Genomic DNA, 24,559 nt, shown 5'->3' with positions numbered 1-24,559 from the left:
GACCTGTCCACCAGTGGTTTATTTCTTCTGAAAAATACATACAAGGGCTCTGATCTTTCTTTCCCAAAGGTCAATGGATGGACCTTTACCTCGTACTCAATGGTCTTCTGAGGCATCTGGGAAATCTGTTGCCTCTGGTAAAGAGACCAAGTAATTTCAAAGAATCTGTAATTGTGGATGCAGGATTTTTATTCTCTTCATGTTAGAATAAGTCTGAATCCATTCTTTGATCTCTAACAGACCCAGGATGTGGTCCAGCTCACATGAACAGCAGCTCCAGAAGTTCTTCTCCAGCTAAGGTGACGGATGAGGGCAAGGTAAGTTCCGTAGTTACTGTGAATCACGTGGTCGTGCAGGAACATGTTGCTTTCCTACAGTACTTGCTCTTTGCTTTATCCTTCTTTGTGTTCTAGTTGTACTATCCCATTTGTTTTTTAAAAAGCAAACTGTTCCCCAAGAACCTGAGACCCCCTCAGTTTCTACCATTACTTCTTTGACTGAGCATCCAGTTGGAGTAAGTACTTAGAGGTTGAGAACTGAATTGTGTTTTATTCTGTGCATTTCTGGGAAGGATATTCAGAGCATGACACTGATCTTGTTTGCTTTGAACTGCATGCAATATTGAGCTGACTTTTCTCCTTAACTTGGAAATGTGGCTTAAGTGTGTACAACTATAATGAACTACAGAATGTGAAAAGTTATCACTCTAACTTTATATGGTGTTTTGTGTTGAATGTTCTAAGGCAAAGTAAATTCATTAAAAATTATATAATTCATCATTTTTATTTTTGTTTGGAAGAATGCTATTTAAGAATTCCTCCATTTGTGCAAACCCTATTTTGAGTGATTTGAATTAGATTGGTATCAGATTTTCTGAAAATGAAATACTGTTTCAGTGCAAAAATGATAATCTGAAATGACCTCTTGAGCCAGTCCCAAGCAATGGTCTCATTTGTTCACATAAGTGCATTCTCTTGTAACTGTGTTGCTATTATATCTGGTAGGTCTTCTGCAGCTCTATAATAAAATAAATTTTTAATTGTTTAGTTTCAAACCCACTACTCATAGGAAATGATAAATCAATATCTCAAATGGTGTACAGTAAATGAAATTAAATATTAAAGCCTTGTCTTCCTAATTTGTGTATATAACATTGTGTTGGAAAATACTTCTCAAGTTCCAGTGTATACATATTCCAGGAATATACATCTCTGGAGCAATCTAAGGGCAGCTTAGATAAGACCCCCAAACCCCTTTGTAGTAGAAGATTTAAAAGAGAGCAAAGACCCGTTGTTAGAGAGGAGTAGAGGTGGGAAAAGCATGGCTTGGAGGCAAACCTGGGATTGAGATCCTTTAATATGCAGTGTGGCCTTCAACAAATTATGATAATCCATTTGCTTTTGTTCCCTCTTATTTAAAACAAGACAGTCTACTTAAAGATCTCAGAGGTTGAATAATATATGAAAGACTTACTGAAGATACTCTGAATAGTAGCTATTATTACATCGGTACAGAATGGATTTTTCATTTTATTCTGTTCATTCTTAATATGGAAGTAATGAGCTATTGTGATGAAAGGGAAGTGATGGGGGGGACTCCCTTTGAAATAGGTTGTAGTGAATACAGCATGACATACTGGTCAGAAATCACCTCTGTTAAAAACCTCTGCCAGTCCTTTTGCCTTTCCCTTTCCTGTGCAGATATAATCAGTAACAAACTGCTCCCTCTTGTGGAATCCTAACTTCTGTAAGCTGTCAGTGGGAATACACAGGAGGGGTGGGTAGAGTTTTTATTGCACTGATGGTGTTCTCTGGACAGGTGCCTGTTTTGGGTTTTAGCTTTTATCGGTGTTGGTACTTTGTCTTAATACATAGGAATTTTAAAACTTTTAACTGCTTTCAAATCTTAAATTGCAGGTTAATATGGCTATGAAAGGGCCCCCTCCTTTCTCAGGGGTACCCTTCATGGGCCCCCCTATGGAACCCCCGATGGGACGGCCTCCACCACCTCCCTTTTGGTATGGACCGCCATTTCAGCTCGGTGGGCCTTTTGGGCCTCGACCAATTCCTCCACCATTTGGTATGATTATCTGAACAGTAGTGATTGACTTATAAATCACATTCATCTTTCATTTCTATTGCTTGCTAAAACAGTTGGTTGCTATCTCAGGACTTAACAATGAAAGGATACAGCTGAGTACATTTTAACTTTTCCTCCAGTTTTCTGGGATATATGGGACACTACATAATCTTATACTGAGATAGGCAATAGCTATCTCATAGACAAGGATAAGGGGCTATATAGAGAAAAGCCAGAAATATTACTTCTGCAGATGTTTGTTGAAAATATGTTGATATGCACTGCAATAGATGGAAAGGTGGATGAGACACATGCCATAACTTAACATTTTGTCACAGATATGAAAATCCTATAACATAAAGTTTGTAATCACCCATAATGGAAGCATAAGCAGTAGGTTATAGAATATAGAAAAGGAAAAGTCAAACCCTCCTTACCTTGAGAAAAGTCAGAGGGAAGTGTTAAAGAGGAGGATTTAACAGTGACCTAATAAATGTTGCTGATTTAATTAGGTGGCTGTGGAAGGCCTTTTCCAGGGGGGCATGCACCTTGATTCTGATGGCATGTGTAATGTCCATGCTGAAATACTTCATGAATTTTTAATGGATACAGTAATAAATAGTGGGATTTCCTTTTATCAATTTTTCTTTGATGTAGTAAAGTTCTTATTTCATAATCTATCATCTTGTCATGGTAATATAGTACTTCCAAATATAAATGGAGCTCTTGTGAGATAGAAATAATTCTGCAATTATATAGTAGGGAAAGAAAAAAGATAAGCCTGGAGCTAGGTAGAGCCATGTTTAAATCCTTAATATGTTGCTTCATGGCTGGTTGGCCAGGCTATAACCTAAACTTTTTCCATTTCAGTTTGCCTCATCTGGCAAGTCAGGATGTTCACCAGTTGATGTTCTAGGCTTGGGAGAAATTAAAGACTATATTAACGTACTTGAAATTACCCAAGTTTAGAAATTTCTGGGTATTTACATAACTTCCTTTTTATTTTCCAGGTCCTGGTATGCGCCCACCAATAGGCTTCAGAGAATACGCACCAGGTGTTCCACCTGGACAATGGGATTTGCCTTTTGACCCTCGTGATTTTTTTCCAGGACCTGCACCATTTAGACCTTTAGGCTCATTTGGCCCAAGAGAGTACTTCATTCCTGGTGCCCCATTACCACCTCCAACTCATGGTCCCCAAGACTATGGGCCACCACCTGCTGCAAAAGACTTAATGTCTTCAGGCTTTAAAGATGAACCTCCACCTACACCCAATTCTCAGAGTAGTGAGGGCTGTTCACAGGCCTTAAAACAGGGCCCATAAAATTAACCTCTGACACTTAGTCAGAAAGTGGACTATGAACTATTCATTGTGTTGAAGGATTATTGGCTTCAAAATATAAAAGTTTATTTTAAATGGTTTATGTTTTTAGAATGAAGCTGCCTTGGTGCAGTATACATTTGGAGCCAAAATATTTTCCCCCTAAATATCCCCCACTTAAACTAGAGTATCCTTTCAACTTTAAAATGTGCAATAAGGAATACCTTTGTTTTAGTTAATGTAGCATATACAATTGCTAAATGATTTAGAATGTCATAATTATGGACATTTCCTGTGGAAATGCTTTAAGAACATGTATTTCCATTATCCTATTTTTAGTGTATTCCAGTTGACAACAGAGAAATGGTGTTTTATAAGCTTGATTTTTCTCTTTAAATATCTGGTCGCAGAGACTGTTATGCTAAAAATGTTTACTCAAAGATCATAAACTTCATTTTCCTTCTTGCTGAAGTTCTTTGTTGTAATATTTCATAAAAAATTGTTTATTAATATCTCCCAAGTGTCTGTTGATTCATTGGATCGTCATGTGACTTTGTGCCATTGGGGAAGCATGTAAACTCACTCTCAGAACTGAAGATGGTGACTTGGCAGCATATTTCCTGTTGCTCACTGTTAAGGAGGCTGGACCTTGGTCAACTGTGGACTTATACAGAGGAATTTCTTTTACTTGTGAGAAGTCTTGTGGCTCTATTTTTGTAGCACATTCATGTACTTTTTTCTAACCACTGTCCATGTGAGAATGGTTTTCTGAGAATGAGTTTACATTAGTAGCAAGAGTTGTTTGACCTGAAGTTCTACTGCTTTTGCCATTATTGCATTATAACAGTAAAATATAGGGTGGTATGTTGTGTCTATAAAAAATAAGGAACTTTCTTTTAAAAAAATGTACACACACACTCTTCTCTTTCCCATACCTTGCCACTGATTTTCAAGGAATATGATAAAAAAATTAGAAAAGTATAATCCTCTGAGAAAGAAAGAATGAAACTCTAAGGCTTATAATGTCTTTAATCAGCAACTATGGGCTGAATTAAATTCTTTTTTTTACAGATACTCAAATATGTTTTATTTAAAAATCAATTAAAGCAAGTCCTGAATCTGTAACTACTGTCTTTAAAACAATGTTTCTAAGAACTAGCTCTCCAGAGCTGTAATTTTAATTACAGCAATTTTAACAGTACATTTTAAGAGGTTTAAGATTTAAATAAAATTATAAAAGCCTGGTACTTTTGTTTACTGCTAGACCATATTCTTCCATTCTTTAAAGTTCTAGAAAGTAATAGGATTGTTGAAACCTAGAACATATCATTGTTCTTTTTATGTCCCCTAAGTATTCTCAAAATAGGGGCAAAAGCTTCAGTGTGAAACAAAATCTCTGTGAAACAAAATCTCTAAACTACTGAAGATGACTCAGAATCAAAAAGAATTTGAGTCCGTTAGGAAGAATTCAATCTACATAGCCTCCATTTAATATCAGAAGCAGCAGCTATGTGTAAGAGGAAAACCATATAATAGCTTATGCCATTTTTAACCATGTAAAATAAAATTAAAGTCACAAACACCAATTTTGAATGTGTCTTTCAACCTCTACAGTATACAAGGCAATGCTGAAGTTACTATAACTTCTAATTTTAAAATAGCATTTAAATAAAGGTGATGTCAGCTAGAAGATAGATTTTCAAGGAAAGGCAGATTTATTTTTTTATTCAAAGCAACAGTAGTTTTCCCTCTAAAGCCTTTTTTGTATTTATTCTATTAGTAAGCTATAACGTGTTCTACGTAGTTTATCTGAGCAGTTGTGAACCCACCCATAGTTGCCTCTCCTTACATCCATCTGATTGTACCACTTCTGTAGCAAAGCCCAAGGTAGCTGCCCATATACCGGTTGTGAGAGAATACTGTCCCTTGATTCAATTATACTTTTGTATCTCAAAAGTTTTAGAAGTCCTCTCCAGCAAATTGTGTTTGAGTTTAGTTACTAAAATCATTTCATTTGTGAAGCAGTAGTGTTTCAACCTGAAAGTATTACTGCTATAGTTGTAATTATTGTCCAGTGACTCATCCCCTCCCACACTAGAAAGTAAATTTAAACAACTAATTTGTGAGATACAGATTGTTTTGTGTTAATTGCTTCAAGATAAAACCACCTTTTTTGGAGGGGAAGGTTTGGTCATTCAGGTCTGAATTAAAGCTAAGCTAATGACAATGTTCAATTTAAGTTTGTTTAATGCTGATGAAAGACATTCATACAAAGCATCCTCTTTTTTTTTTCCATATAACCCCATTCTTTGGTGGCAGCTGGGGTTGTGGCTCAGTGGTAGAGTACTTGCCTAGCACAGGCAAGGCCCTGGGTTTAATCCTCAGCATCACATAAATAAATAGAGGTTAAAAAAAAGCATTCTTATGTGAAGGATGCTAAATGTTTCTTCATATTAATGATCACTTTGAGGGGCTGGGGTTGCATGTGAGGCACTGGGTTTGATCCTCAGCACCACATATAAATATAAAGGTACTGTGTCCATCTACAACCAAAAAAAAAGTTTTTTTTTTTTTTTTTAATTATCACTTTGATATACATGTTTTATAGTCTATGAAAAAAACAGAAAGAACAATGTATCAGTTTTGCTACATTTTAATAGTAGATTTTAAGGGAGCAACTTCAACATCAGTAATATCAAACAAAAAGGTACTGAGTACTCCACAGAGTACAGAGTGCTTCCAAGCACCTTGGAAAGTTTACATGACATGGAGAAGATGAGGCCCTTCTCTTGAGAAGTTTACAGTCTGGAAATTTTGACTACTCAAGAGTTTCAGTTGAGTGAACATTTTATTAAGGCAAATTCTTCATTTCCTAGAACTACTGTAGACTGAACTATTTTTGCACTTGTGAAATTAACCCAATCCAGATGAAAGAAAAGACTAAATTTGGTTGAGAATTCTTTCAGGCTCATATAGTTTTATTAACATTCATCTAGTAAACAATATTGACCTAACAGACAACTGAAAAATTAAAGACTAGATCTCTTGAAGTGCAAGGGCTAAAATAACTGTTATTCGTTTTAAAAAGCAAACAGATGGTATGATTAGGGTTTACACTAGTTTAAAAATAGGCCAAGTATTGCATTCCCTTCATGCATTGTTCATTTAAAATAGTGAATATTAAAATACATGTGTTCTACATGTAACCCACAAAAAAGCTCCTCACAAATCTTTATGTTCTGTGTATCAAATATCCACCTTGTGTACTATGAAAGTTTTATTTATATCTCATCATTAAGTTAAAAGTAATGTAAATGGTGAAATTATAATAGGCTAATGACCTGCATATTTTCATATGAATGTCAATATATCTAAATAGGAAATAAATGGCAGTTGTATCTACCTATATTAAAAAAAAATAGAATATCTTTCCATATTTTGCATACTCATCACTTTATAAAGACAAGGTATGCAGGTTTTAAGGTTTCACAATCAGTTGTCAGAAAAACAGCAGTTGTTCCTGCAGTATCTCATTAGCATCTGACTCAATTATTTTTAGATTACATGATTTAAACCCACCCAAAAATTTGTAATTATTCTGAGAGAGATGGTTTTAATGTTAACCCTAGAATCATTAATGTTAACCCTAGAAACAATAGCAATGTGATGTAGAACAACTAATCAACATGACTAAAAATATGCTTACTTTCAGAAAAACAATCTGGTCATCTGGAAAAAAATCACAGCTACAATCTCGGGGGCACGCCCATATAAGATATTGCTCTGGTCAAGGCACACTATTTCTAAGTAGAACTATCAGATGAGGGTGAATTTAGGTCAGCTCTAAGGAACAGCCTATAAGACAGACCATAACTGATCCAATTTCCTTTCAAAGCAATCTGGTACTATCCTACCCAATTCAATTCAAAAGTTTGAAGTTGATTCAAATCAAAAGACCATATTGGAGCAAAAGTGAGCAAATGTGTAAACTCTAGCACATTCTTATTGCTGTATTTTAAATTTTGAAGATGAGCATACCTACCACAGCAGTATTGTTCCAGGAAGCAGGGTAGGAACAGTGGTAAATTAGGAAAAAGACTATTAATTGCACAATTAATAGAAAAGTAAAAACATGTTTCAAAATCTACAATAGACCTTGTATCCAAAGGAGTCATAACAATGAGGTGCTGGACTTTAGTTCTGTGGTACAGCTTTGCCATGGACTCACTGGCCTATAGGTACGGCTCACTTCCTGCCTCCTGAAGGATGAATATGCTACCCAGAGCTATGATGGTTTCTACTGAGTGGTAAAATTCACAGAAATTTCACATTATTCATGTCAGAATCATTCCTTGTGCAAAGTTTGATGTAGATGAAGATAAAGTGGTTTCTTGGTCAATAACTGCAATTTCTTTCTTTTAAAGTCAGTGGGTTTCTTGTATCTGTAACCACAATAGAAAGATGATTGTTTAAAATACTTTAATGATTGATTTACTCCAATGTTACATTCTAGATAAGAGGGACTAAGAAGAAACATGAACTAGTAACCATTAGAACAGTATGAATCCTATATGTATATCACTTACAGTTCTATTACAATTGGCCCAGGTTTAATCTCATCCATCTCCATGAAAGCAAAACACTTGGTGCTGGTAAACCTTTTTTTAGGCTTGTAGTGTTTGAATTCAAAGAAGATAGCTGCACCTAAGGAATTAAAACAAACCACATAAGCCAGAGACCACACATTTCTTATGTGTCACCAGAAGCCTATGATTTTACAAAGTAAAGTGTCAAACAGTCTGATGACACAACTGTTGATAACTCACTGTGGCTGTCACTCCAAGCTCTTCTACCATGTCTGAGTGACATTTCTCCATATCATTTAATTCTACAAAGTACAACAAAATTGTATAGCAAGAATGTAAGTTATGTACACAGGTAGAATCATAAACTATCAAAGAATATAAAATATTAAATACCACAAGAAAAACAGAAGTTACTTAAGTATCAGCAGTACCTATAGAAATGGTTTCAATAAGCACCTATATTAGAATTGAAATTTAAAAGAGTTCCTTTGATATTTTATTTCTCTCCCTCCTGAAACCACCATGCCCAGATTGTCCTTTCCATATTCTTACAAACTAACTGCCAGTTATAGTATCTTTTTACCCAATGCATCTTATTGAAAGAAAAAAAATAATTCCTTAACTGTTAGAAAGTAATCATTAGGTTCCTAAAAGGACTTAAGGTAATTATTAGAGAACCTGCTTCCTTAACTCTGTATTATGAGAAATACTTCCCTGTCAAATAATATTTAACCACATTATTACACAACTAGATAATGCAACTGCTAATTCTCATATTTTAAAAAAAATGTTGATTTGACTTTCTTTAAGTCAATATTCATAACTATGTGACATAAGATCTTGTTTTAAGTACACTATCAAGACAAAACCAGATAAATAGTGTCCTTAAGAAGTCCTTAAGAAGTCAGTAACTGATAATTACAAACCTTTGGTTAATTTTTCAATATGCTTCTGGAGCTCAATGTCCACATTAAAATGAACATATGTATCTTCTTTTCTTGAAGCCACAGTAGTATCTTGCACAGGAGTTAAATCTATGCCATTCAGATCTGGAGAAACAAATAAGTTTCTGCTTATGAGCATTCACATATACAGATGGAAAATCTAGAAACTGCAAAGGTTACAGTTCCCAAAGAGGCATGGAAAGAGCTGAGAGGAGATTCTCAGGCTAAGAGATTCCTATTTGGTGTGAGCAAGTATGTGAGAGTTGTTGAAGTTCATTGGGTATGTGGACAGAAATGAATATAGACTGGATAGGAGACCTCATGAAGGGGACAAGGAAGCCTTTACATGGCCAAGTGGACAAAACTTGATATTCATAGTGAAGTGGTAAAAAGAACAAACGTTTTCCTTAGGGAATAGCCCACTATATTTTTCTATGCAAAAAAAAAAAAAATCTGGAGTATATAATTTGCCACAATGGACCTCTGCCACCAATTTCTAACTTTGATCAAGTATATGGCTTATTTAGAAAAGCCTTTAAACCTAACCTTATAATTTCCCTGTTAAGAACCAAAAATGGATGAGAACAGCCAACAAAAACCCTTTTGTTAATGAATAATTTTTCATATATATTATCTAAATTCTGGTTATACTGTTTACAACATATGCTGAATCTACAACAACCAGATGGTACGTTATATATAGTTTTAATTTTCTGGGTTTTAAAATCTCAGTTTAATCAAATTCAACATGGACTCATTTAATAACTCCTCAGTGTTTATGTGTTATTCATTTATGTGTCTCAAAAAGCTCAAAAACAATTTAGTACATTTAATAATTAAAAAATATTTACATAAAATATTTCAGTGTAACATATGCAAAGGTAACTTAACATTTACAACATCATTAAATATTTTTGTGTTTTAAGTATACTTTCTGAATGAGTTTGCAGTTTTACAAATGGTCTATCAAACAATGTAAATATTTTCCAGTATACTATATATTTGATAACTGGTAACATCGGAATTTAAAAGTGTACCAGTATTAGTGCTGTGGATTATGTTCTTTAAATAAATCTTTTTCTTTGTGGTCATATTTTTCTTTTAATTAGCACTAATGAACCCATGGATCTGACTTTATTTCTGCAATTGATAAAAGTTCCTCCATTTAATTTCAGCACCGATCTGTTTTTTTGGTGCAAAACTACAGATTAAAATAAGCCATTTGTACTAACTATAGTTATTTCTGTAAAGTGGTATAATTTATTCCTTAATCACATCATCATCCCACGGGATTGCTTTCAGGGCATGGATGTTATGGACGCACCCTACTTCCCTGTCCCCTGATTTTCATCTGCCTCTGTAGGACTCACCTATGTAGATGCCTCAGTAGCACAGGAAGAAGAGGGGCTAAAGCAGGAGAGATGGGAAAATTGGACATGGGGCTTTGTGTAGAAAACTACACACCCATGGAAGGTGAGGAGTGCTATTGTTAATCTACATCCTGAAGGCTGTAGCTGCTGTTAAGGACAATGTGTATGTTTAGTCCGCACATTAGCTGGAATCTGAAGAGCAAAAATCTATACAAACTCAAAAGCAAGTAGGAAATATATTTTGTAAGTCTTTCAGAACTATGTTCTGTTATGATCTCTTCTAGGATTTTGCCTCATTATAGAATGCATTAAAGTAAGTTGTCACATATACAAGACCATCCCCTGTCAAAAACTTTGTCCCATATGAGATAAAACATAATGCAATTTGCCAGTTATTTACCCTTTACACTAACTGTAATATAGGGATCGATGCACTGTCCAGCATCTTTCAGACCAATTTTCTCAATCCTGATAGTAAGTAATGTCATTCCCGGTTCTGATGGCAACCTTGGTAATAAAGTACCTGGCAACAGAGAAACCTCAATAAAAGTTAGCTCCACCAATAATTCAGAGTAAATACTTTGACAAACAGAAGATATAGCCTACCTCTTAAGAACTAGCTAGGCATTATGTATTTTTATTTCCAAAATTCATGAACATCTGATTTATACTTTTTTAGAAAAATATTTAATTTTACACATAATATATCTGCATTTCCCAATCATACAATCACCTTTAAGCAGAAATAATAATTTCTATAATAATAATGTATACTATGTATAATAAAAGTTTGTTAAAAACATCACTTGAGGAAGCCCAATTATACATAATAGTATAATATGCTCACATAATATTTATATTCCATATGTACTTCTATATTATACTCAGCATCTTAATATGAAGTGGTAGAACAAAGACAAGAAAAGCTTTTAAAATACTTGTTATTCTGTTCTAAAGTCTGAGACATTTAATATCAGAGTTGATCAATACATTCTTTCCTTTAGTTACTCCTAATAAAGAATAATTTACAATTTGATATTTATGTTTTAATTTAACTATATAGTCTAACTTCTATTCTTCATTCTATTTTGTATGATTTATTCTCAGAAATTAGTACTATATAGACTGCCATATAAAAGGGCCATTTGTATAACTGAACATTTTCCCCAAAACCAACTAAAATTTTTAAAACTAAAAACCCACCCAGAACAGCATGACAACATTCACCCACCAAGAACATATGAAGGAAGAAATCAACTGTTCAGTATGTTCCCTTTTTTGAAACTACCAATAGAGAACAGATGCAAATAAGCTGATTTTAATCAAGTATGTATACAGAACCTCAAAATACATTTAACAAAAGGTTTTGTTTGATGTTTTTCAAGTTTCTATTCATCAATGTGTTATGCTACTTTTAATGATGAGTTATTTGAAATACATGAAGCAATCAACACACTATATTTGAAAATACACATTTGATTGATGGCAAATGTGGCTTGAGGAAATTTTGGGAGGTAATGGGAATGTTCTGAACTTGTATAGTGATGACAGATGCAAAACTCTATAGAGGTGTCAAAAATCAATAAATTTTATTCTTACAGAAGGGAAATCTTATGATATACAAATTATACCTCAACAGTGCTGTTAAAAATGTATTACTTTCTAATTTAAACAAATATGAAGACAATACAGACAAATGCAAGAATGGGAAGGCCTGGAGGCTGCATTCCACTGTTGCATTAACAAACCTAAATGGGCTCAGGCTGATATCATTAAATATATACATAATACCTTTTATGCATCTTCTTTGATTGACAAATGAGGGTACTTTTCGAAGAGGGGCTTGTACCTGGACATCTGAGATGAACTTCAGAGAGCTAAGAAACACCTCTGAAATTTTATGAAAAATGTGAATATGTATACATTTATATTTATATACATACATATTCACGTGTATGTATATCATATACGAATTTTTCTGCAGAAAAGTTTATTCTATTATGTAGTACATGGCTGTATAAATATGCTACAGTTTATGTACAAATTCTTGTGTTGATAGATATTTGAATTACTTCAAGTGTTTGGATATAGTTAACAAGACTATTATAAATACTCTTCTGAACATCTTCTGGTGCCCATAAGCACCCATTTCTCAAACAGAGGAATCACTAAGTCACCTGGCATGTTACCTCCATACCTACTATGTAACGACAATCCATTTCCCAAGGTGGTTGTGCCAATTTTTATTCCTAGCCCAAGTGCAGTAGTGTTCCCATTGCTCCACATCCTCACTAGGTACTGTTTTCTCAGATTCATGTTAGCCAATTTTGGTATAAAGAGTTCAATCATTTTAATTTGCATTCCTCTGAAGATTAATAAGGTGAGCACCTTTTTGAATAAATCAAATAAATGATTTTCTCTTTTCTGAAGTGTGTTCCAATATTTTGCTCGATTTTTTATTGAGATGTCTATCTTATTGAGCTGTAGGAGGTCTCTATTATTTTGCTGGACAAATGTTTTACAAATAGCTTCTTAGTAGTTTTCTTTTATAAAGACTTTTTGTTGAAGTAGAGCATATACAATTTAAAATGTACAAATTGTTAGCACAGTTTGCTGAACTTTCACAAAGTGAATACACCTGTATAACTAGCATCAGATCTAGGAAAGATATGATCAGCCTCCTGGGAGTGTCCTTCCCCACACCCTATCCAATTCACTCTTCTAAAAGATAGCAACCGTTGCTAACTTCTAACACCAAGTATTAGTTTTGAATGTTAAGAATGACTTTTGTCTATCATGGTGTCTTCTGATTATAATAAATACTTACTGCTAGTAATATCAAATTTCTTAATATCTTCCTTTACAATCAGTGCTTTTTATGTTATATTTAAGAAAACTTACCCCACTCCAAAATCATAAAGGTATTATCTTGAAAGCATTTTATTGTTTTGCCATTCACACTTAATTCTATATGTCACACAGAATTATTGTCTATGGTGTATAGTAGCAGCTTTAATTTCATTCAATTTCACATAAATACTCAATTGTCTCAGCACTACTTATTAAAAGACTGACATTTTCCACCACTGATCTGCAGTTCCACCTCAATCATAAATCATGTGGCAATCACTTTCTGAGTTTTCTGTCTTACTGAACTGTTTATCCTCTTATCACTAATACAGTGTCTAAATTCTATAGCTGTATAAAAGGTCCAGGAACTGCAATAAAAATTCAGATGAGTTTCAGAAAGAGTCTATCTTTATAAATTACTTCTTCTAATTTATGAACTAGTATATATCTTTACATTTTAAAAATCATAACATTTATTTAATAGAAGTTTATTTGACCTAAAAGCCTTCAGAAATAAAGACCTACAGATCCAGGGAAAACTCCTGTTTTTATGTTTATGTTCCATGAAGAATGGATGGCCATGTAGAAATGACTGGAAAGGGGGTGTGAGCTAATGGTAAAAGGCTGCCAGGGTCCTAGCAAGCCCTGTCTGGTCAGATTCTTCTTGGCCTCTCTGTATAGCCTTCGTTCCTTCTGGACCTAAGGCAGGTCCTGTCTGGAATGAGGGTTTTTAAGGGAGGGGGGAACGGAGGTTAACGGGACAGGAAGGGAATAGCAGGGAGGGTAGAGGAGAGAGAGAGAGAGAGAGACAGAGAGAGACAGAGAGAGACAGAGAGAGAGAGAGGTTTTATGAGAGAAGGCTTTGGGAGAGAAGGGTGAAGGACAGGAGGGCAGGAGGAGGGCAGAGGCTTTGCTGCTGAGGTTGTTTTCGGGATTCCAATCTCCTTCAGTTAGAAGTTCTCAGCAGGCCAAAACCCCACCCTTTGGGCTATCATATTCTGATCTGACCCTGCCCACCTTCCCCCTCTCCCTCCCTCCTCCTCCCTTTCTCCTTTTAAGAAGGGAATGTGTAGATCTTTTCATCTTCTAAGATCTTCTTTGATTTCTCTGTTTAGGGTTCTGTAGTTTTCATTGTATAGATCTTTGACTTTTTTTGTTGATTCTCAAGTATCTTATTTTTTTTTTTGAGGTTACTGTAAATGGGGCAGTTTTCCTCATTTCCTTCTCAGAGGCTTTGTCACTGATATACAGAAATGCCTTTGATTTATGGGTGTTGATTTATATCCTGCTCCTTTGCCGAATTCATTTACTATTTCTGGAAAGATCCACCTTGCTCTTGAGATAGGCAGAATTAATATTATCAAAATGACCATACTACCAAAAGCACTATATAGATTTAATGCAATTCCAATCAAAATCTCAATGGCATTCCTCATAAAAATAGAAAAAGCAATCATGAAATTCATCTGGAAAAATAAGAGACCAAGAATAGCTAAAGAAATCCTTAGCAAGAAGAGTGAAGCAGGGAGTATCGCTATATGAGACCTTAAACTATACTACAGAGCAATAGTAACAAAAACAGCATGGCATTGGCACTAAAACAGACTGGTAGACCAATGGTACAGAATAGAGGACACAGAGACTAACCCACAAAATTACAATCATCTTATTTTAGATAAAGGTGCCAAAAACATGCACTGGAGAAAAGATAGCATTTTCAACAAATGGTGCTGGAAAAACTGGAAATCCATATGCAACAAAATGAAATTAAACTCATAACTCTCACCATGCACAAAACTTAACTTAAAATGGATCAAGGACCTAGGAATTAAGCCAGAGACTCTGTGTCTAACAGAAGAAAAAGGTAGGCCCTAATCTTCATCATATGGGTTAGGCCCCAACTTCCTTAATAAGACTCCTATGGCACAAGAATTAAAACCAGGAATCAATAAATGGGATGGATTCAAACTAAAAAGTTTTTTCTCAGCAAAAGAAACAATCCATGAGGTGAACAGAGAGCCTACATCCTGCGAGAAAATCTTTACCCCTCACACATCAGATAGAACACTAATCTCTAGGGTATATAAAGAACTCAAAAAGCTAAGCACTGAAAAAACAAGTAACCCAATCAAAAAATGGGCCAAGGACTTGAACAAACACTTCTCAGAAGAGGATATACAATCAATCAACAAATATATGAAAAAATTTTCAACATCTCTAGCAATCAGAGAAATGCAAATCAAAACTAAGATACAACTCTAATCAGAATGGCAGCTATTATGAAGACAAACAACAATAAGTGTTGGCAAGGATGTGGGGAAAAAGGCATACTCATACATTGCTGGTGGGACTGCAAATTGGTGTAGCCAATCTGGAAAGCAGTATGGAGATTGTTTGGAAATCTGGGAATGGAACCACCATTTGACTGAGCTATTGCTCTCCTTGGACTATACTCAAAGGACTTAAAAACAACATACTACAGGGACACAGCCACATCAATATTTTTAGCAGCACAATTCACAATAGCTGAACTGTGGAGCCAACCTACATGCCCTTCAGTGGATGAATAGATTTTTAAAAATGTGGCATATATACACAATGAACTTTTTAAAAAGAGAATAAAATTATGGCATTTGCAGGTAAATGGATGGCATTGGAGAAGATAATGCTAAGTGAAGTTAGCCAATCCCAAAAAAACAAATGCCAAATGTTTTCTCTGATATAAGGAGGCTGACTCATAGTAGGGTAGGGAAGAGGAACATAGGATGAATAGATGTATTCTAGATAGGGAAGAGGGGAGTGAGGGAAAGGGAGGAGGCAGGGGATTAGCCTCCTAATGAATGTGGAATGAATGTGATGGACATCATTATCCAAAGTACATGTCTGAAGACACAAATTGGCTGTCAACCTACTATATATACAAACAGAGATATGAAAAATTGTGGTATATATGTGTAATAAGAATTGTAATGCAAAAAAAAAAAACAAGTACATGTATAACGTGAATTGGCATGAATATGCTTTATACAAAGATATAAAAAATTGTGCTCTATATTTGTAATAAGAATTGTAATACACTCCATTGTCGTGTATTTAAAAAAAATAAAATCAATAAAAGAAAAAGAAGGGAATGGGGAGTGGGTAGATAGAAACTGTGGAATGAACCCAAACTAACTTTCCAATGCACATATGTGAATATACTATAATGAAACTCATCATTTTGAATATCTATAAGATACTAATTCTTAAAAATGTAAATAAATAGATCAGTAAAGTGGATCAAAGGGAACAGTGGGAGGGAGGATGGGGAGGGTGAAGGGACTGAATTGGAGCAAATTATATTCCATGCATTTATAATTAGTCCAAATGAATCTAATGTCAAGAATAACTATTATGAACAAATGAAAAAAAGAATAATGACTTCACTGTTTTTATAAAATGCATTCTTATAAACAATTCAATCAAGAGAAATGAAAAAGTAAAAGAGAACGTACAATTAAACATCTCACCAACCATAACAATTATTAAGTCACTCTTCCATCTTTTTCCCTAATTTCAAGATTACTCCAGTTTCCTTTTCCTTTTGATATTCTTTTCTTTCTTTCAACAAAGGTTTATTTTCTACATAAAATTCTTATATTTATTTTGTTGAATTTATAATAAGGTCCTTGATATTATTTAATACTACTATAAATATTATAATAGTTCATTTTCTAAGCAACTATTACTTGTTTGCGATAGAATTGATTTGTCTGTACAGATTTTATATCCAGAAACCGTATTATCTTATTAATGAGTGATGAATAGGTTTTTTGCATATTCTCTATATATTCATAAATATGCAAATAAAGAACATGCCCCCTTTTATATTTCATTTTTCTTATCCTAGTGCAGTAGCTAGGGCTTCCAAAACAATTCTGATGAAAAGAAGTAATAGACACTCTTGTTTTGTTCAAATTCATCATTAAATGATTTTGGGCTGTAAATGTCATGTAGCCATGTTTTATCAAGTTAAGGATGTTTTTCTGTTCTTTGCCAAGAATTGTTTAAAATCAAGGCTGTATTTCAAACTTAACTGAGAACTTTTCCTGCATTGTTGACAACATTATGAAATCTTTCCCCTTAATCTGCTAATGTGAACTACCTTGATAAATTCTGCTAATAATATATTTTGAAAAATCACTCAGATCATGGAGATTTTCTGAATTATTTTCTACAGCATCCTATGTATCATAGTTTATTCAGTCAATCTTCATATGGCAGTTACATTATTTCTAACTTTTTATCATTATAAAAAACACCTCAACAGAGAATCTGGTATATATGCAAGTGTTTCGCCCTCTTTTTCCTGTATTTTGCGGGTGCATCTTCAGAGTAAATTCTCAGGAATGAGATTGCTAAGGAAAAAATATGTACTTATATGTTGTTAGAGAATGCTCAATTTCCCTCCAAAGGAACTGTACCATTTTTCTATTCCCACCAGTGTTTAATAAGTACCTATTTCCCCTAAGACTCACCAACAGTAGCTTTAATTTATGTTTTTTATTAAAAATAAAGTTGAGTATCTTTTTATATGTTTAACGGGTATTTTTAAATGTGTGTGTGTGTGTGTGCGTGCGCACACGCGCGCACACTCGCTCATGTTGTCTGTTCCTCTCATGTATTCTGCTTTGGTTATTACAATTAAAATTTTTCTTTATATATTAAGAATGTTGGGTTGGTATGTAGCTCAGTGGCAAAGTGTCTGCCTTGCATTTGCAAAATCCTGGATTCGACCCCTAGTTCCTAAAAAGACAAAAAAAAGAACCCACCATACCCCACCCCCCCAAAACCCCCAAGAATGTTACCTCTTTTATGTCTTACCTCTTTACTACCCTTTTTTTGACAGTCAAAAGACGATTGCTTTACAGCTTTCAAAGTCTTTTTGATGTTAAGATTATTTTTTTCCAAGTTGATATTAAACTTGTTGTTACTTTGGGGTGAGTCAATTTTATAACCTGTCATCATCTAGATCTTTCAGTTGAAATGGTAGGGCTGATGCTACATTCCTTACCAACAGTCTTTTTGCCTGAGACTACACAGTAAGGTTTAATGTAATCATTATGCTTCGAATAATTTAATATGGAGGCAGTGATTGCAAGTCTGAATTTCTTGTTTAATTCAAGGTAGAATGTCAAACATTGTGCTCCATGATGAAGGTAGCTGACTGTAATTAAGATCATAGATTACATAGAAAGGTGCCTATTTAAGGTGTTTCAGAATTGTCTATGATGTGCTCTCTCTCTGCATGGTCAACTCCTACATATTCAGTGAGTCCTAAATCTGGCTAGATTTATTGAACTCCCTCAGCCCTTCTTTTTGCCAACCTATGACATTGGTGCACATCTCTAATCATAATCATGTGCTTTGGGCTCTGTCTTGCTGACTACACAATAAGCATCCTGAAAGGTGTGGGAACTGTTCCTTTTGTAGTATGCACAAGGAATAAACAGATCTTTGTTGAAGAAATATTTTATTGAATGAATGACTGAATTTCCAGTTCTAGAGGTTATCATGCTCTAGTAAACAAATGGCTAGAGAATCTATATCAATGAGTGAAGAAATAATAAACATAAAAGAAGATCAAATACTAAAATAATACCATACCATCTATAGCTCCCAGGTTAGATGAAAAAGGTTGCATGTTTTTGCATCAAAGATAAAACCATGATAGTTGTAAATTGAGCCAATGCATTAAAAGGAAGATTTCTAAGTGAAGAATTAACATATCCAATTTCATAGTGTAATATGAGAACAAGTCAAGTAAATTCATAAAATCTAAAGACTAACAAGGATAAGAAAGAAATCACTACACACAATCCAGTGTAAACTGTACTATTCCAGCTAGATCATCTGCTCTCAGATCTAGAGCAAAGATCAGAAGAAATGTTCTTCCACATGGAATTGCTATGTAAATAAGAAATAGCTAACACTTGTGAGCATTTTTGATGTGCCACGTACTGTCCAATATTATTTTCTATGCAAAACTCAAACACAATTTGTTGTAATTAGTAACCCTAATATTACCAGTAGATGTATGACTACTTGGATTGAATGTTTGTATGTGAAATACCAGATTTCATGTATTTTTTAAAATCTCATTTCAATCCTTTTAGAGACAGCAGAGTGGGGAGTGTATACCTAAAGATCCATTTGTTATGTTCATATTAATCAGCTTCGTTGGAAACTACTCAGATAATGTGGAGTCTCCTTTTTCTTTGGTGTCTTTCTTAGGTGCACAACATGGACTGGCCCAGCATTGGGTTTGCCCTGTGCACGCCTTGCCCTGAATTAGTGGAGAGAAGCAGGGAAGCTTTGAGCATATATCAAACTAACATCCTCAGATTTTCTCTATTCAGAGATGTTTGACCCTATTTACATTGAATCTAGAAAGGAAAAAAATGCATTGTTATAAAATTTCAAGTAATGAAAACAAATGGAAAGGAAAAGAGAAATAGTAGGTCCTCAAGAGATTTTGGTACCTAGTTATTGCCTTTTCCTGAGACTTAATACCTACTGAACCAATTGACTCTGGTGGTTTCTTTTTAAAATATCATCCAAAATTATAACAAAAGCATGCAAAAAGGAGACTATTATCCAAAAACAAAAAAAGAGAATACTAGAAAATTTTAAAATTGGAAATTTAAATTAGGAAATCTTATTTGAAAAAAGTTTTATTTCTCTGAAAATGTAATACTATGCCCCAAATAAGCATTACTTTCAATTATGTCTACAAATTAACAAAATTAAGCACTTTTTATTCAGCCAGTATGAAAGATTTTTTATCTCTCTCAAAGAATTAATTTCGTTTAATTCAAAGAACTGGCCTTTTTAAATTTATTTTCTGCTTTTTTACATTTTGAAACATTAATTTGATAAGTTAAATTATATTTGAACTATTGAAAGATAAACCAAATTACATGTGTAAGATAGGAAAGAAAAAAAAATAGAGCAACCAAAACTATGGAACTTTTAACAATGCTGAATTTCCAAGTTTCGAGAAGTATAGCCTAGTTTAAAAGCAGTATGTGAGATAATAGACCAAAAAAAAAGTGATGTAACACACTATTCATGCTTCTCTGTAATACTTTTAAGTGTTATATAATATAGGTTATTATAAAACACAACAGACAAAATATTTTCCATGATATCTATGTTAAATATCTTGAAATAAAGGCTATTGGATGTAATCTTAAGAAAGAAAGAAATAAAATAAAATTCAAAAAATAACTGAAAATAAATTCTTCCTGGAGTGCAATGATCTTTAGTCAAAAATTCTTATTTCATCAGCTTTGGTGGGAACCACTCAATTGCAATACCATATTTAGTCAATTTTCATTCTATTTTCTAAAAAGAAAGAACTACTTTCTTTTTCAAGGTGGGAATTATGTAGATAATGATTTCTCAGTCCAATATTAATCTTTCTACAAAATAACTCATTAACCCAAGGTGTTCAGGATATCAATTTCTCTGAAGTTGGAAACCGTAACTTCCCATTTAAGAGTTGTAATTTGAAGTTCACCTTTAGCTACGCTGGACTGCTTTCCATTTTTCAAATATGTTGCAGATCTACTACTGACAGGCTTTTCCACATGGATGTCCCTGAGGTTAGAGCATTACTTTTTCCTCTCTTTTCTACTCAGCTTCTTTGGGCAATACCACACAGTCATGTGGCTGTATCTTAAGATGCAGAATCCCTTTCTTGCATTTGTGACAACTCTTTTAAAACCCAGTCTACAATGTCAGAATTTACATCATCACTTGAACATGTCCCAAGTGTCTTGAAGTCAATGTGTTTAAATCTCAGCGTTATCTTCTTTTCTTAAAAATCTGCATTCTTCTTGCTGTTCATAGGCTAGTTTATTAAACACCACCTTTCCTAGGTCTTACCTTTTAATTCTATCTCTGCCTTTTTCCATTTCTCCTCAACCAATAATCAAGCTCTGCTGATTTGATTTCTTCTTAAACATACTTATTTTCATATTTACTGCTTTATGCCCTCTAGTATTATTTCTCAATATATTTCCACCCTTAAATATTAGAAAAATTTCAGGTAAATATTTTATCAGAAACATTAATGCTTAGAAGCAAGATTATTAGACCTAAACTTAGACCTAATGTTTAGATCTGAATTTTTTAGAAAATGAGATTATAAAATTAAAATTAAAATATAGATGATGTTTTACCCTGTGTACCTCCTGCTTTGAAGGATGAGCATTAGAATATATAGAATCTCTAATTGTTTCTAATGTCTCTTTTGTAGTTGTTGACATTTTTTAAACAGGCATTATAAAACTACATTAAATTATTTAACAGTTGTATAGATATATGTCTATAATCACTTCAATGTGAATATTAAATTTATTTCAAGTTAAACATTGACTTTTAAATCATTTCCTTTTATTATGTTGTATGGCTCAGTGAACCCTGTTCCACAACATAAAAAGATACAGTATATAAAAATAGTTCTAAGTTTATGAACATTTAAGAGACTGTTTGCAGAGTTGATTCTTTAAAATTCTTGTTTCAAAATAATGTTTTTCAGAATTTAAAATAAACAGTATTCTTTCCATATTTTCTCTTTATGTTGGTTTTCTTCTTCTTTGGAAATATGAGCAGTGCTTTTTCATGAGGTTTTCAAGTTTTAAATTTAAATAAACTCTCTATAATAAGTCCTACTATGAATAATTCAGTATCTTTTTCACACATTGGTATTATGGAATTAGTTTTTAATTTTAAGGTTAACTTTCCTATATAACTATCAAGCTTTTATTTATTTAATTAATTTATATCTACAATTTCATCAGATAGATAAGTAGAAAGATATATGTTTTTTTTTTGTGTGTGTGTATTTATGTATGTATGTATGTGTATTTCTGGTGATTGAACACAAGCACTCTACTACTGAGCTACAACTCCAACGTCTCTAGTCCTCTTTATTTATTTATTTTTAAATTTTTTAAAAAATTTTTAACAGGGTCTCACTAAGTTGTCCAGTTTGGTCTTGAATTTGTGATCCTTCTGCTACAGCCTCCCAAGTAGCTGAGATTATGGGTGTATGCCAATGCACACAGTTTATGGTTACAATCTGTATTGTAATAGTCAATCTATGGAACAAATTTAGGTGCCTTTCAATAGATGAGTTGATAAAGAAATTGTGGTACATATACACAATGGAATATTACTCAGCTTTGAAGAAGAATGGCATTATGGCACTTGCCAATAAATGAATTAGTGATGACTATGCTCAGTAAAATAAGCCAGTCATCTGTTTTCTCTAATATGTAGAAGGTAATCCAAAATAAGGAGGGAGGGATAAAAAATTTTTAAAAAATAATAGCAAAATGAGAAAAGGAACAAAAGTGGAGAAAGGGAATTTATTCAAAATATAGAAAGGATCCATAGAGTAGATGTAGGGAATTAAGGATGAAGAATAAGGGATGGGCAAAGAGAATAATTGTGAATGAAGTAGGCCAAAATTTTGTATGTGCCACTCTGGGTCCTGCATCTTGTGTATCCACAAGACAATAACTAAAAATAAAAGTAGATTATAATGGGGGAGCAGTGGAACAAGGATGTGCTGGGCACTGATTTAGAGCTGGATCATTCCATGCTTTTGTGATTATGTCAAGGTGTTGTATGATAATTATAAAAAAATCTATGAAATGAAAGAATATATACCTATATGAACCCTGAAAACCTGTCATATTCTTGATTGTGTTTTCAATTATTCACAATAAATTCCTAGGTTTTCATAGATTATTTCCTTTTTTCAAGAAGGAGACAGAAACTTAGAAACACCAGTGTTTAAGAGACTGATAGTAAAAGATAAACAGAAAAGTGAGTTAAAATAGTTGAAAGAAGATGCAAAACAACTGAACAGATTGATGTCAAGAAGTCCAAGATCCAAGACTACTATTAAGAAGGAGGGAGGGGTCAATACTTTTAAATGTGGCTTATGAATTGCAGGAGCAGGAGGCGTGGCTGGAGAAAGCAGTCAATATTACTATTTCATGAAGAAAATTATGGCTAAAACATAAATGGCCAAGAGAGACAAGGAAATAGAAAATGGAACTAAAAGTAATTTTACTGACAGCTCTGATCAGTAAGAGTTACTCATCATATTTTATGTTACCTAAAAATGGCTTAATTAGGCTGAGGTTGTGGCTCAGAGTTAGAGCATTCGCCTAGCACGTGTGAGGCCCAGGGTTCAATCCCAACCACCACATAAAAATAAATAAACAAAATTAAGTTATTGTGTCCAACAACAACTAAATAGTATTTTTTTTAAATGCTTAATTGTATTACACTTTGTAATTTTGTTTACTTATACATAATTATATTTTAGGTTACTGAAAAAATATGCATCAGCAATGCAGAAGTAGAGCATAAGAAAAATTGAGGTAATTCTGAGAAAAGACATTTTTTTTTCCAAAGGAAAGCGTAATTTTTTACCAAATAGTTTATATAAAAAAAGAAATATTAGAAATAATTTTAAGTGGTGTGTGAGGACTCAGAATGAGAGGCTTACCATTAGTGGAGTTTAGTTTCCTTCAAAATATCATAGAAGCATGGAGTAAGACCAAAAATGGGAAACAAAGACTTATTAGGGAGGATTCTTACACGATACACCAGTGTGAAATGAAAAAGAAAAGATTTTGGCAGATGCACAACATCACATCTGATGAGACTGCAACAGAGACATCTCAGATGCAGGTGAGTAGTTCAGGCCTGTGAGCCACAGGGCAGGTTACAGGGTGGTCAGTTGGAGGAATGGGCATATCTGTCCTAACAAGAGAATCTAAGCAGAGAAACACAAATGCTCCACGCTCTACACATTATGCCTCTCATATCTGTTTCGTTCTTAGGTTATTCCTGTTCGAAAGAGCTGTTTCTGGTGTCTTTTCCTATAAAAATATTCTGAGTAAGTTTAATGAACTGTCTACTCTGTTGTTGTTGATCTTGAACATGTAACTCACACTCATCATCCTTTTTTTTTTCACCCTGAGCTAGCATCTCTTTGGGATTAGGTCCCTCTTCATCATTTCTTTTTTATTATTCAATCCTATTTACCAATAAAATAGAATGGGTCATGTTGGTACCAGAAATAACCAGTGGATAAACTGCATGCCCTGTTTTCCTTTAGCTATTAAATACCAGTATCTCTAACTCTATTTGATGAGGTAGGCTGATCTTAATTAGGATGGAGGATTTTCCCCTTACTTACTTGGTAAGAGGGGCCTGAATTCACCAGAGAGGATCACTACTATAAATTTTTATTGGCTTCCTAATGGCCCCTCTAATAAAAATGGTCAACTTGAGAATACAACCTCTAAAGCCACAGCAATGAAATTTGCACAGGGTTGGAAG

The 24,559-nt window shown here is 33.8% G+C and overlaps 1 protein-coding gene across 1 annotated transcript; it reads right to left on the bottom strand.

Moving 5' to 3' along the window:
• Positions 1 to 7,745: 7,745 nt before the first annotated feature.
• On the bottom strand, positions 7,746 to 10,824 carry LOC143640032 (axin interactor, dorsalization-associated protein-like). The gene is made up of 4 exons (XM_077108013.1): positions 10,701 to 10,824; positions 8,913 to 9,035; positions 7,987 to 8,104; positions 7,746 to 7,842 (listed from the first exon to the last, which is right to left on the bottom strand). Exons 1-4 carry the CDS (start codon positions 10,786 to 10,788, stop codon positions 7,746 to 7,748), a joined length of 426 nt encoding a protein of 141 aa, XP_076964128.1. The 5' UTR covers positions 10,789 to 10,824.
• Positions 10,825 to 24,559: the final 13,735 nt, after the last annotated feature.

The sequence above is a fragment of the Callospermophilus lateralis genome, unplaced genomic scaffold, assembly GCF_048772815.1.
Source record: "Callospermophilus lateralis isolate mCalLat2 unplaced genomic scaffold, mCalLat2.hap1 Scaffold_1098, whole genome shotgun sequence".
NCBI classification, from domain to species: domain Eukaryota; kingdom Metazoa; phylum Chordata; class Mammalia; order Rodentia; family Sciuridae; genus Callospermophilus; species Callospermophilus lateralis.
Note: the sequence above shows the minus strand (reverse complement) of the source record. Positions and strands in the feature narration are given on the sequence as shown.